Genomic DNA, 16,130 nt, shown 5'->3' with positions numbered 1-16,130 from the left:
TACTATCGTGTACACCAATTAACTACTAATAAAATCATTGTACATGAATGAGAATTTGAATTATATCAATCAATATAATTAAAATGATTAAAAATATTCATGATTGAAAATTAGTTTAATAATGCATTGAATATTGATTTTATATTTATTATAATAAAGATATGTTTTTAAATTAGTATAATCATGCATTATTCATTAAATACTAGTTTTTTAAATGCTAATTGTAATACAATTATAATAAATTCTTTTGGGAAAAAAATACTATTGATATAATCGTAGTTAATAGTCGATTAAGTATGAAAAATAAAAAAACAGAAGAGGAACTATATCTGGATTCTGAATTTTCTAAATGATAAATAATTATAAAGCATTACTATTACTCAATATATATATATACACATACTAATTGTACACAGCAATAATTAGACAATATTTTCAATGGAGATACTTATTACAATTAGATAAAAATTATATTATTATATTTTATTAACCTTAATGATTAGTTCAATGAAGATATTTGATATATATTGTCTAAATAGTTAAAGAAGAAAAAAAAATATAATACTAAATTAATAAATAATTATCAAATAGTATAGAGTAAGAATTTTGTATTCTATAAAAAATGATATAATCTCCAATGTATTTATTATGTAAAATAAGTAAGTTAAACTTATTATCAAAATTTAAACACAACTAAGAATATTATTGGATGTGTAAAATTTTTAAAAAATATTAATGTTGATTTATTCGTACCTAATTATTAATTATGTTTTATTTGTTTATAATAATTTTACATAGTTGATTAAAATAATTGTCATATCAAAAATAATATTTATTATTTGTAGTTTTTTTAACTACACTATTTTTTTCTTAGTTATACTGAGAGCAAATAAAAAAAAAATAAAAATAACTTGAAAATTGAAAAAAAGAAAGAAACCTCGTTCAAAAATTTAGAAATAACGTATTAAAGAAGAATAGTTGTAATATATAAATTGAGGCAATAATTTAAATTTAAATTAATCTAAAATTAATTTAATCAAATAACAATATAAGAATTAAATTACTTAAATAATATTTATTATATTCTAGTCCTTAGATACGTATAGATTAAAGTCATTCTCGTAACGATAACCAACTGAGACAACATCATAAATTCAAACATTTATAATTCGTGCAAATTCAGGCCATCTCCTTGTTAAATAAACTTCATTATCTATTATCCATGCAATGCGATAAAGTGTATAATTACCATACCGAAAAACTAAACTGACATTTATTTTTCTCGATGGCAGTGCATTGATACAAAAGAAGGTCGGTAATTTCTGAAAAAAATTACCATATGTTATAAAATTATTTTAATTATGAAAAATTTAAAATAAGAAAATTTATATATATAACCAATCGTTGAAACTGCATCTCTGAGTTTGACACGAATGTACCAAAACTGAACTTAAATTGAAAAAATTCAATCTTATTATGTGCTCCCCTTCAAAGATTGGTAGGCAGACGTAGAAAGCATGGAGGGAATGGAACTTGAACTTGGCCTACAAAACTCTGTGGAAACAATTCTTCAATAAAAAATCGAGCTCATCCCAAGAAAACTAACTTCACCTACATTCTATTCGGTTGATCATAATATATGAGTAGATCCAACCATCCTTCGGTAAAATAGAGTTTACTGCTCCTTCGTTGGACGCTTACATCCATGTAATTAGAACCCGAATTAGTGAATACAACTTGAAATGGTATTTGATGAATGTGGTGCATTGTAAACGATTGCGCCAAAATGATACTCGTAACAAAATAATATATAAAAAAATAATAGAAAGAATGTATAAAAAATACTCATAAAAATTATAAATAGTATCTTAAAAGAATCAACTTCAAAAAAAAAAATAAAGAACACATTCTTATTTTATGAAGTAGTAAAAAAAAATAATAAATTAAAAAGAAAATGGTTTGACTCTCAGATCTAGGCTCACAAACTATTAAAAAATACTATGTATAGCCTTTATTAGAACAAAAATAATTATATAAATTAGTTATTATTAAGTTAATTTTTTATTATTTACGTTATACGTCATATATTTGTCGTGATTGAATAAATCATTATCATATCATATACATATTTTTCAAGATTAGAATCATAAATTTTTGTTTTAATTTTTTAAAGTAGATATAATATCAACTTGCCGGAATCGATTAATTTAAAATTATATTATAATGATTGAAAATTAAAATTATTGAGAATTAACATAATTATACATTAAATGCTGATTTGATGTATAATTATAAAAAAATTATTGATAATTAACATAATTATGTATTAAATGCTAATTTGATGTATAAAAATTAAAAATTAACATAATTAAAGTAATTATTTTAACATTTAATTCATTAACTAATTGAAATTAAATAGACAATGTTTAATAATTATTTTAATATTTAATTATTATTATTTTTTTTCCAAAGATAGTAGGTTATATTTCATTAATTATTGAAAAATGAAATACAAAGATGTCCAAAAGCAGGACAGCATAATGAAAGGTGGGAATTTCCCAAAAACACTACACTGAAGGTATTCATCCAACGGTGCAAGGTCGAAAAATGAAAAAAATCTTAAAGAAGAAAGAATGATAAATCAAATTGAATGCAACTAAGAGCTTGCTTCATGGAGATGACGACCTAAACTGGGAGTTCTTTGGATTTCACGGAGCAACTTGACAGAGCTTGCTAGAATGGCAGACGACATTGAAGTAGAACCTTCAAAAATCAACTGGTTGCGAGCTTTCCAACAGTTCCAGTAAATGATGGCAAGCAATTGAGGATTACGATCATCATTCTTCAACAGGTTAAGCGTCTCTATTGATGCAATCCACCATGTCCAAAAGTAGTTAGGACTCTGAGGGAGAAGACAGTCACGAAGATAATTCTGAGACCATACATCTTTAATTCTAGAGCAATCGATCAAACAATGAGTGACTGTTTCGGTAGCTTCATGACAGCAGGGGCATATTGGTGATATAGATGGATGCAGTGATGAATCTGAGCAAGCACCGGGAGCCGACCATGGAGAGCTTTCCAAATAAATAGCTTAATTTTGTGAGGCAAGTTCAACTTCCATAGATCAATCCACGACTTTTTCTGTTGATTATTATTATTATTATTATTATTATTATAATAAATGGATTTCCATTAAAATACTAGTAATATATAATTTTATACACATAGTTATAACATTCGTTTTTGTTAAATATATAACAGTTCTTTATTTTTAATTTATTTTCGTCATCTATAAACTGTAATATATATGTTTATTTTATTGTAAGTTGAATAGATATAAACTAGAATGTGATAAGTCTAATTAAATTTTTTATAATAAAAAAATATATATTAATATTTTTATTAAAAAAATTTATAATTATCTTTTTTAATAAATTTTTAAGTTTTATAAATATATTAAATTATTAATAAATCAACCTGAGAATTAAATTTAAATTTGGCTTTACTCAACTTAACTAAACTCACTTCTAATTCTAATGGTGACTGAACGGTGGTTTCACACTCACAACGACGATCATGGTATCCTGGCTTTATTAATTCTTAATTGCATCCATGTTTGAAATTGAAAATGCAAATATTAGCTTTAAAGCGGAATGTACTATTTTGGCTATAAAAGATTAACTTTTTACACAAGAGTCTTTAAATTTTTTGTATAAAGCGAATGTTGACATATCTTTCTTTATATATAGAATTTATGATGTATAGATATTCACATAGACACATGATATAATACGATATGAAATATACGAATATACAAATTTTAAAATTTTATTAGACATAAGGACACAATATATATATAATATTATTTCTAAACTCATTTCAATAATACATATTAAGAATAAGATAGACACGTGATGATATTTAGATGTGTCAAAGTGTGTTTAAAAAAATTTTATTTTTTATTAAGACACGGTTGAACACAACAAATATGCATGTCAAATGAGTGTCAATGAATATCGTGTCAATGAATATTATATCCAAAATGTGTTTGACATGCGGATAATTCAATGAAATATACTTCGTAGCATAGAATAATCTAATTTGTATCGCTATTGAAAAATGAAATTTTGGTGAAGAGTGAAGATTATTTTTTTTTTAGTAAAAAAAACACCAATAAAAAGATTTATTATGTGCAATGTACATATTTCTTTTTAAAAAGTAAAAATTTTCGCTTTTCACTAAAAAAATTTCTATTTATCAGATTTAAAATTGAAAAGTTTCGTAGTCTTAATTTTTTTTTTGGTGATTAGTCTATGCTAAATTTCTAGTTTGAATAGTTTGAAGGAAAAGGTTTTGGAAAAGTTTCTTTCCCATTTTTGGTCATAATTTTTGGTAAAAGTTTAAAACTGTGTTTGGTCAGATCGAGGAAGCTAATTGATTGAAAAGCCCAGAAAAAAAGAGAATAACACAAAGGCCACAGCTGGGAATCATGGTAGTGGATATCTGATGAAGTGGTCCATCTTTATCTCAGACCAGAATAACTGTAATTAACAGTGGTCCATCCATAATGTTTTGCTCTGTTTTGGTCCCATGTCTACTTTCTAGGCCCTTCAGTTTGTAAATACTAAATACACAGTCCCTCACTTCGTCCTACAATGATTTAATTTGGAAGAGATCGATTACAATGATAATATGAGATAAAAGAAGAGAATCATATTTAGCGAGAGGGATTAATACCTCTAATTGGGATTGATCCTATTATTCAATGCAAGTTTCATTCTAAGGTAATCAACTAGTTAAGGTTATGGGTGTTCAAAAAAATTTGCTAAGTAAACAAGCTGAACTGATTTTTAATATATATATATATATATATTGATTGTTCTGAGAGTTACCTGAAATTGGGTTATTTTGGGTCTAAACGTAAGATCCAGACTTTTTTTATGACAACGTTCAACGTCAATTGATATCAAGGTGCCGCCATCTGAATTTCTTGTGAAAAGGTAGTAGGTGGTACTTATAAGAGACTTCGACACTTAAATTAGCAATGATTTTAAATAAGTTTTTAATATATTGAATTCGAAGTATACTAAAGATGTGAAAATAATTTTATAGATATAGATGTAAATGTAGAATTAAAATTAGGTAGATGCTGAAACTTTACTTAATTTAGATTTAGTTTTATTTTAGGACAAGGTATGAATATATATATTACTAAAAGTCAGTTTTAATTTGGTTGGTTTAAAATCAAACAAAATTAATTTCACTAAACAATATTTTTTTTTTCTAAATCGTGCTTGCCGCCAGTTAAAACTAGTTATTTATATATAAATCGGTTGAATTCAGTAAACTAGTTTAAAATAATTTTTAAAATTAAAATTGATTTATTTTTGTGAATTGGTTTACACATAGTTTTTTTTTTATTTATGACTACACATATGTTAGTTTAAAACCAGGCTTTGATGTAGAAAAATAGTTTGGTACAACCATTTAAAATAGTTTGTTGAATATCAGTCCAATTTATGAAAACTAGACCAAAAGCACCCTTACATCATTATCAATGAGTGAAGAATTTTAAGTGAGTTATTTGCCAATGAGTCTTGGCTCTAGTGGCATTTCTCCCCCCTCTCCACCTCAAGGTCTAGAATGCAATTGAGAAAAATTTAGCAGAGCAATTCAGATATTGAGTCTTTGACTGTTTTTGGAATTTGGAAAAATCTGATGATTATTAGTAACGATATTAAAAATTAAACCCTAGGATGTTGTTTTTTTTGAAAGTTGAAGCAGGCTAGATTCATGGGCTTATATATGTATGGAAGAACCAACGATGGCCCATAACAACCAAGATTTAGATTTGCTCTTGAAAGAATCAGTTATGGGTTTTTTATTGGGCTTACATACATTTCTCTTTGTCGTACAGATTTTCACGGTCACAGAAAAAAAAAACGTAGTATAAAACCACGTATAAATAATTAAGTTTCAATTATGGATGTATGACCAAAAACCAAATGCAATTATGGATAGATGGTTTTTCCCATCAAAAAGGAAAATATGCCGAAGGTTTTTACGGTAAAGGATCTCTATATCGGCGAATTGAGGAGGAAGCAAAATATGTTGAGAATTGAGATGATTAACTTCGAAGAGAAACTTTTTAGGGGAAAAAAATTCATTGAGAGATCCCAGGTGAATATTGTTAGCTTTCTTTACAAATACTGAAATGAAACGATATTTTGGCGCTATCATGAAAACTTGCTATATTACGGTTTTTTTTTTTTTGTTTAAATTAATAAAATATAATACTCAAAGTGATACGTTCCCAAAGTATAATATGTAAATCAATTACGATTTTAAATATCCATTACATATTTCAAGTACACACTACACAGACTAAAAAACATTAAAAAAAAAAAGAATAGTTGCAGCTAGAATATGTTACAACTACGTAGTTGTACTTAATGATTTTTTCGGCTTGTGTACTGTAATGAATATTTAATATCGTAATTTATATATATATTATTGGCCAATAAATTGCTGTATAAACAAAATAGAATTTAAATTTTTAACACTTATTTTAGCGTGAACCCAAGTTGATTAAATTCCTATATTACTAGTTTCAAGAAATCTCGCGTGAAATGCCAAAATTCAGAAAATCGTTGAAATAGGATCCGATTATATGATGTTGTGTTGTAATTTTAAGAGTTGCATCATTGTGTGGGTGTTTTTTTTCCCGGGGTTGGTTTTACATCTCAATGTAACTGTTGACAATTTTCACTCTTCACTCTAAAAATGCTACATGAACAATTAATTTCAACTATAAATAATTATTGTATTGGAATAATCTTTAAAATATATTAAAGTTAATTATTTTAAGCAAAATACATATATCTGTAGTATATGTGAAATTAGAAATTACATTAAGATATAATTTTCCCCTTATGCCGACAGGTAATAAACAAAACAAACAAATAGCATAGTGTAATCGAACAAAACAAGAAAAGAAATAATAATAATAATGATCTCTGCCACAGCCTGGGAGTGTGACTTTGATCCCAATATGAATTCCATTACATGAAGATTAGATTAATTAAATATCACAAGAAAAAATGTATACTAATTACAGCTAGCTAGTTAGGGAAATGTATACTCAGAGTCAGATCTCCCTCCGTTCCTCACAAGAGATCTGAAAATAAAAGAAGAGGCAAGAAGCCAAAGCCAACTTTATTGAACCTTTTTGGCCAATAAAGAAGGCATACACTCTGTTCTTTACATAAAGCAATTTATTAACTAGTCACAAATCTTTAAATAGAGCTTAGATCTAGAATAGATTAGTCGTTAGGCTGCTAGAGTGGAGGATACAGTAAAAAAAAAAAGAAATGATAGTGAAAAGAAGAATGACATGTTTGTGTTTTGGAATTAATAACAATGAGTCAAATAAGAGTGGCACGTAGATGTTGAAATGCATGAAGAAAAAGATTAGAAAAGCAGATTAAATTTGTACAGGCAACACCCGAAATCCTAATAATCCCTACGAAATGAACATAAATCGTTACAACAAGGCAAAATCCTACCACATTAAGGCAAGGAACAAAAACAACAAGGACAACAAAAATTGGTCCATTAATTCCTCTACAAATTCAAGCAGCACCTTAATTAATTAAACTTAAGAAGCTTCCTTCCTAGCCGTTTTAAATCCCAATCTCCAAATCACTGCAGCTTGAGTCTCCCTCATTCATCACATCCTGTATAAAAAGCAAAAGTCAGATGAAGTAAAATAATTGAATGCGCTAAGAAAGTGATTGATTAATATAATTAAACCTGAGAAGTGAGATTAATTGATGGTGATCCCTGATTGAGCAATAATGAGGGAGTTGTAGTTTCAGGCTTGTCAGCTTTCTTACTAGAAGCAATGTGGGTTTTTCTGAGACCCAGAAAGGCCTTCCACCTTGTTGAAGAAGAAGACTTTGGAGGTCTGAGTGAGAAAGCAGAAGAAGAAGCATCGTCATCATGATGAAGAAGCAGCTCCTCCCTGAGAGTGGTGGGGGATCTATGAGTAAGAGGCTTGTTATCCTTGTACGGCAACAACCTGCCCTTGAAGAAGAGCTCGTCAGCGCTCATCATTGAGTAGTTGGTGACTGAGAACTCGAAGTCCGAGGAAGCAGGAGGAGCTTCATCTGTTCTTTCTTGCTGCTTCAAGGGTTGTTGGATATCTACGAAGTCGTTTGAGAAGGAGATTCTGGGGCTCATTGGGGCGCCGCATGGATGGTGGTGGTGGTGATCGGAGTTGTACATTTCTAAGCATGCCATGAGATTTCAGAACAACATGTATCTAAAGGCTTAAAAGAAGCCTAATAAATTCTACTTTCTCTTCTCACTGTTACAACCCCACTTTGTATTTATACATGTATGTACATTCCTCACACCTTCCTTTTCTTTTTTGTCATGACATGGATTTGGACACAAGTGAAGTGGATCAAACACAAAGTCTTTCTTACCATTTTACCCTACGGACATTGTGATTAGATTGTAATTGTAATAATTAATAGGAGTAGTGGTGGTGGTGGTGGCAGGGGGCAGTGCATGCATGCCACAACAACAGGTCTGCTTGATTAGTTGACCAGACCCCCTCTTTGACTGCAAAAGTATGCGCTGGCGACACTGACCCATCAAAACTAACCACGTGACCCCCCCAAATTGCAAGGTATCACGTGCCACGATCCATTCCCTAGTGTACTTAAAATAATAATAATAACTTGCAGCCAAAGGACATGGTTGTCACTCACGTGCTTCAACTCTTTTCAAGTGGTTAGCCTAATGGGGTAATGCCACGTGGTTCATTCCGAGCATTCTAATATGGACCAGTCAAACCCCCAATCCGCAACTTCACTTGCTTTTGGTCTCCTATCTTGTTAGCACTTCCCTCCATTTTCATCTTAATTACTTTCCCAATGCCAGATCACTTCATTGTTAGATTAACTAGTTTTACTTGCGTGTCTATGACTATGCAAATTTGGAGTGGTAGCTGTAACTTACTGTTTCATTGCCATCACTGATAATATGTAAGTAAATAAAAGACAAGTGTTTGATGTTGATTGATTGATTGATTGATTGTGATGCCAATTGTTTTCTTCATGTGAGACACACATGGACCTACACCTTATAAATAAACATATTCCAAATTCAAACTGCTTGTGACTTGTGTTTTTCACTTTTTCTTTTTCAATATAAACTAACATCTTAATTCAAATCTTTCATTTATCTCTCTAAGTAGAATAGAAAACATAGGATGGCGATATAATTAAGTAGAACAAGCAACACAACGAGTCTCTATCTATCAAGAATAGGTGCATCTTTCTACTGTTTGGAATTTATGGGAAAGTGGGAAACATGAATGAGATAGATTTTGTAGGCTTGTAGTGGACGGGTGCCTTTGGATTTACTCTAGTATTTCAATTTCAACGGTATACTTCCACTACTTGAATATATATAGTAAAATTTAAAATCAAAGTTTGGAGTTTTGTGTAAGATATTGCTCAGGTAAAACATGAGTCCGCATAGTGGAGACCTTTGGAGAAAGCCAAGAGACAAGAATGAAGAAGAACAGAAGTAACCAAATTATAAAAAATTAACTAGAAAATGAATTCCTCAAAGCACGTGTATGTAGTGGCAGTGTCCAAGAAACCCAGCAGAGCAAATATAATGAAAATGCAGAATCTGTGTGCTTTAAATGTTAATTGATAGTGTTTATTATCTTGATGTCTCCGTATACACGGATTGTACATGGATAGAATAAAGCGGAAGAAGAAGCGATGTACATGCTTTCAAATTTCGAAATTCACACGGGCAGCTGTAAACAGATAATAACAATTATGCACCATTCTCATCTTGTACATTATTATAATATCAATTGGGCCAAACATAGATGGATCGGCCCGGCCCATTAAACTTCATTGTTAGTGGTGGTCATCATGGTGATGAACTCATTAAAGTCAATAAAACCATCGCCATTACCATCAACACCCTTCACCATCTTCCTACAAGCACTCAGGCTGCAACCCTCGCCAAGCCTCTTCAGAACCTGTGACAGCTCCTCAGCACTGATCTTCCCATCGCCATTCAAGTCGAACACCTCGAAAGCCTTCTTCATCTCTGCTTCCTTCATGCTACCTTCACCAAACATCTCCATCAACTCATTCAACTCAATGAATCCGTCTCCATCTTTGTCCATCAATTCGAATGCCTTCGCCGCCTCACCATCACTCATTCCTCTATCCAAGGCCTTTGCAGCAGCTTTGTACTCTTGGACTGATATCTTTCCATCTTTGTTGCTGTCGAATTTCTCGAACACCCATTTCATTTCCTCTGCTTTTGGCTTCAAACTCCCTCTTCTTGATGTAAAGCTGTTCTTGTTTGGAGATGATAGCCTAGAATTAGACTTAAGGAAACTAAATTTGGACATTTTTCTACTTGGATACAAAATAATGTATATTTTTCTTCTTCGCGTTATGATTGCTACAACATGGTAAGTCTAGCTTATATAGATACATAAAGTGATATATAGAATAACTCTCGAGTTTAAACTAAAGTTTAGAATATACTTTTGACCTACATTCTTACGCGTTGTTAGTAATTGGCTTCCCTGATTATTAAGTTTGGTAAGATTCCAAGAATTTTATTCTGGTTATTATTTGATGAGTATGTGGTTCAAGTTAAATTGCATCTCATATCTGTGGACAACACTACCTTCCATCTTGCTTTATGAAACCGTGTGTTCAACACTACTCAAACTGAATCCTATTCTTCCGTCACTTGCAATTATGTTATTAGGACAACAGCACTGAACCTGTGTTTTACACCAATCTTAACCAATTTTATAAAATATAATATTTAACTTGCCCATGGTTTATCAAAATATTATCGTCCACATAAAAAAATATGCATCTAACCAGTGATGAGTGAGGTCCACGTGCATCATTTTCTTTTTGATGTACTTGAAAGTCACACAAACTAATACGAAGAGATAAGATGCATCGGAATTAACTTTCTTGAACTCATTCAATTTTATGGTACGCCTTCTTGTTGAGTTATTGAATGTGTTACATATATACCATTACTGGAAGATGTTTCTGAAAATTGTAACGGTACAAGAATGTTAGGAGAATATGAGGTGGCCTTTGGAAGAAACGGCACTGATTGGAGGGGTCTTTCTAACATTTCTATTACTTTACTAATTACATGGCCGATTCGTTGGGATTGTTTGAATGCACCAAAGACTCACCATGATCATCTTCTTTAATATCTCAGCATCTTCTTCGATGATTAAAGAATAACTTGAATGAATGTTATCTCAACTACTATGTGATTTTCTGCACTCATGATTTCTTCCTCTAATTATTTCGAGAATTAACATATCATAACTATAAGCCAATTATTCAAATGAAGATGACAAAAACTTTTTTTAACGAAGATGGTTTATTTAAAAGTATGATTTATTTATTTAACCATATTTTAAATAAAAATAACACTTTTATAAATATCAAAATCTAACCATATAATTCATCATCCAAGAATAAAAAAAAATATTTTCACGTAAAGACAATTATAAAGTCTTGATTGTAGTATTCACCTAACTATAAAACATCATATTTATGAGAAACTCCACCATATCTTCGAATTAAAACTTTTGAAGCAATGTATCCGATAGTTCCTCTAGCACCCAATAAAAATATTATGCTCTCTTTTCTTTTGCACAATTTAGATATTATGCTCTCTTTTCTTTTGCACAATTTAACTAGTACATAATCAAAAAATTTTTGGACAAAACTCTTCATCTAAAATTAAAGAGTATTTTGAAGTTTGATTTAGAGATGAGCAATTCTTATACTACATCCTCGATATAAGTATTCTAATCCTTAAGCAAAACCAATTGTGATTTTATATAATATTTTTAAATCCAAACAATAATTGGTTCATTTAGAGCAATTTCAATGGGCAGGATGTTGAGGTCCTGTTTATGGCAAAAGCAGGAAGAAATCGTTGGAGGCGAAAAGAAATGAGTTCCCGCACGGGTCCCAAGGTGAGAGAATCCTTTTAAATAGAGACTCCAATTAATTAATAATAACTTGCTATTTGGCAAGTTATTATAAAAAAAATAAAAATATAAAATCTGAAATAATTAAATAATTATATTAAATAATTAAATAGCCAATGAGTAATAATCCAAATGGCAGTCTCTCCATACTCAATTAAGAAGTTATGGGTTCGAGTCTCCTATCTTTGGTAAAAAAAATNATTATTAAAGTTAGTAGTTGTAAACACAAAACTATAAATTAGTGTAATTTTGAATTATATATTGTGTATTATTGTTATATATAAATTTATTTAATATTAATATCTTTTAATAGTAAATTATTTTTAAATTTATAAATTTAAATAATATTATTGAAAAAAATCAATTACATTAATTTTAAGTATTTTAATAAACTAATTAAGTGGAACCACAATAGGGACTAAAGTTAATTTCTCCTAATTAAAAAAAGAGAGATGCTTTGAGTTTTTATTTAATATTTATGACATGTGAGCCATAAATAAAAACTCATGAATTTTCTACTAGAGATGATCTTATCACTTTTATCACAATAGGACGACCACGTATAAGGGTTCTTTGTACACAGTTCCAAATCCTCCTTGCCCTAATTTATGTTGGAATGATTTAATCATTTTTCTAACTTAACTTCTGAATAGCTATACTATTTTAGTGCCAAAAAGCTATATTTTTTCATGAAATCCTCCTCGTCATTGTGATTGAAAAAGGTTCTTACTTTCTCGAAGTAAAGTTTTCTTATTAAATTAAGACACCTTTTTCCATTATAAATAATCACAATAATTATTACAAATCTAATACATGTCGCCATTGCCAGTGCACCTACACATATGTACAAAAAAATATATAATTTTCTAAGAAAATTATACATATATATGATGAAATTAGGGCTAGTGCAATGAAATTCTTATGAAAATACCTGCTATTCTCCAAGGAATTGAGAACTTTGAAGCAAAGGATTATTGGTGATATTTAGCTTCAGTTTTGATGGAAATATAGGAACCTCTCTAGATAGGTTGTTATAAGACAAGTCTAGAAACTCTAGGAGAAGCAATGTTGTGAAGCTCTTTCCACTTAAATTCAAATTCTTCGAATCACTTAAATTAGCAAACGAAGGAGGGATAACTCCCGTTAAACCTTGCCTTGACAAATTCACAGCAACAACGACGTTCCCTTGTTGGCACACAATGAAACTCCAATCTTGGCAATCAGTGTTGTCCCGTCTCCATGAACTGGCCAACTGAATTGGATTCCCAAATGCTCGTGCAATCTCAAGCGAAACCATCTAGTTACAGAGTCCAGATTGTGGACACAACCTGTTGATTGATTGGAAAGTGAGGTTCACATGCATTCCAAACGTTGGTAATGGACCCGTTGGCACGTTGTTCTCCAAAGAAAGTTGATTCAACCGGGGTAGAGCCGCCAAAAAAGATGGAACCGTACCGGTTAAGAAATTGTTGTGAAGCCTCAATTCAGTCAGTTAGGTCAGGAAGGTGCCCTGTGAAATTCTTATGTTGGAGTCGCACCTCCTTCAAGTGGATCATGTAGGAGAGCACATCTATGGAGCCTGAGAAGCCTGATTTCTGGCTGTCAAGGGTAAAATCTACATTCCAGTTTGTGCTAAAGAGTTGGGGATTTCCCCAGGAGGTTGTTATAGAAAGAAGCAATTCTCGCAATCTGGGGAAGGACATGAATATATCTGGCAAGGTGGAGTACGAGTTAGTGGCGCCGATCACTCTGACTGAGACTGATAGAGTCGGAGAAGGTCCATGGCGCGAGGTTGAAGTTGTTGCTTAGGCGAGTAGATCTTGGAATGAAGTGTGATTGATGCAAGTGAATTTGTTGAAGGCCAAGTTGAGTTCTTCGGGGTAGCAGAGGTCGGTGAGGTTGTTTTGAGAGAGGTCGAGTTGGATGAGATCGGAGAGGTCGTTGAGATTGGGGGGCAGTATTCCGTTGAGTGACAGTCCACTGAGTTGTAGGTATCACACGTCACGCCTTTCCAGTTGCAGTGGGAGGTGTTCTTGGACAACAGTTTATACATCGCGGCATCTTCTTCATCTTCTGCCATAATAATGCTGGTGGAAGTGATGAACAACAACACAAGGACGATAGGCTTAGAACCCATTCATTAACTAAAAGCTTCAAGGAGGCTAATTAAGGGAAGAGACTAATTAGGAAGTATAACATGCTATGAATTCATTCAAGACTAATTAAGTTGGTTACTTCGTTTGAGGGAGGATTAATTTAGCTTATCAACATAGAAGAAATTCAGAGATCTTGAGTAGTTGTGGCTGAGAATAATATGTTTTATTATTCCAACTTGTGTATGACTATATTCTCTTTAGGCCGGTTGAAGAATATCTCTTTATACAAAATACTATTTATATAATAAAAACAATGATCAAATTAGTATATTCTTTTTTTCGATTATTAAGTTACAACCTTACCCAAGAAAAAAAGAAACGTACAAAGACTAATCCTTAATTAATTAAAATCCCCTTCAACAATGCCATCAGGATAAATAATCAATCAAAACCAATCACGTCAAAGCCAAACACACAAAATCCTGCAACAACAACAAAGTAAGGTCTAGATGATTACAAAAACACACTAAATGTTCACCTTTGAGCCACCACATAGCTAGACTTTCAGCTCCCAAAAAACTCGCAGACTTTCAATGATAAGTGCCAAACCAAGTATTCATGCTTCACCTTCGTGCAGAAATTAACACTCATAATATCTAAAGCTATTCACATCAAATGCATTATCTCCTCTTAACACTCTCCTTTGACATCTTTTCTTTGCTAACACCATCTCCTCGTATATATAAAGGGAAATTCTACCGTGCTTATCACACAAATAAGCATACTATAAATCACTCGGGATTGAAGGTAATTTTTTTTAAAATAAAAAAAAAATTAAATTAAAGAAAAATGTTTTAAGAAAATCAGTCACACATATATCACGTCAATCTGTAAAATTTATAATCTGAGACCAATTTTTTTTTTAAACAAAAAAGAAAAAATATTAAATTATCACAAAAAAATCTCAAATTCTAAAATATATCTCGATAAGAAACTAACTATTAAGTCCATACGCAGAATTTTTTGAATAAAAAAATAGTTTATTACATTATTTTAATTATTTTATCATATTAATATAACTTTTAATAAATTTTATTTTATTTTAATTAAAATAATAATTGTTACTTTGGGTAACCGGAGATTAATAGAATGGATGGCGTTGGCTGGCTCAAACGTGTGAAGGAGGAGGTTTCCGAGTGGATCCGTAACTTCGGGAGGCTCCGTCCGACTTGTTTGTGCGAGGAGAAGGGGGGGGTACCTGCAAAAGGCACTCCGATACTCAAGTCAGTAAGTGTTTAAGAGGTATAAGAATAATTCTATGAATATAGAATGTAAGACATAAAATAGAAGTTATCATGTGTTGTATATTATAATAATTCTATGAATATAGAATATATATAGAATGTATATCGTATGTATATCGAATGTCCAGTGTATATAGAAATTGTTGCCTTTTATAGGCATAGAGTTGATGGTATGACCGTTGATCATTAAGTCAGAATAATGGTCATTAAGTCGGTAATGAAGGGTTACGTCTATTCAAGTGTCGTGTCCGTTAGGGATGCACTTAGGGATTGATGGCTTTGGTAACGGTGCACTCTCATTAATGACTGCTCCGTTTTTACCATTATGCCCCTAGAGTATTTATAAATACTTTCCCTCTCTTTCATTCTTTCGTTTCTGCAATTTTTCAAATTTCTTCTGTCTTCGTTCGTGCTGTGTTCTTGCGTTTGGAGACTTCTGCTTCTTCCAACCTTTCCTTTTGGATAAAGGTTAGCTTTTCTTCTTTCATGACATGCTTTGTGTTTGCATGCTTTTATTTTCTTTAGAGAGGGAGAAGTGATGTTGTAGGCTTCTGTTAAGTTTCGTAACCCCTTAGGGACTCTCATTTTTTATTCTTTTTCTTTTTCTTTTGTAGGTTTTCATCGTATTTTTAGAAAAAATGT

At 31.1% G+C, this 16,130-nt stretch overlaps 2 protein-coding genes across 2 annotated transcripts; both read right to left on the bottom strand.

Annotated features, from left to right (window-relative positions):
• Nucleotides 1–7,423: 7,423 nt before the first annotated feature.
• Nucleotides 7,424–8,383, bottom strand: LOC107487757 (uncharacterized). The gene is made up of 2 exons (XM_016108452.3): nt 7,816–8,383; nt 7,424–7,739 (listed from the first exon to the last, which is right to left on the bottom strand). Exons 1-2 carry the CDS (start codon nt 8,302–8,304, stop codon nt 7,686–7,688), a joined length of 543 nt encoding a protein of 180 aa, XP_015963938.1. The 5' UTR covers nt 8,305–8,383; the 3' UTR covers nt 7,424–7,685.
• Nucleotides 8,384–9,716: 1,333 nt separating this feature from the next.
• LOC107487786 (calmodulin-like protein 30) lies at nt 9,717–10,529 on the bottom strand. The gene has a single exon (XM_016108482.3). It carries the CDS (start codon nt 10,454–10,456, stop codon nt 9,938–9,940), a length of 519 nt encoding a protein of 172 aa, XP_015963968.1. The 5' UTR covers nt 10,457–10,529; the 3' UTR covers nt 9,717–9,937.
• Between the last annotated feature and the right edge of the window lie 5,601 nt (nt 10,530–16,130).

Source organism: Arachis duranensis, chromosome 5, assembly GCF_000817695.3.
Source record: "Arachis duranensis cultivar V14167 chromosome 5, aradu.V14167.gnm2.J7QH, whole genome shotgun sequence".
In the NCBI taxonomy this organism is placed as follows: Eukaryota; Viridiplantae; Streptophyta; class Magnoliopsida; order Fabales; family Fabaceae; genus Arachis; species Arachis duranensis.
Note: the sequence above shows the minus strand (reverse complement) of the source record. Positions and strands in the feature narration are given on the sequence as shown.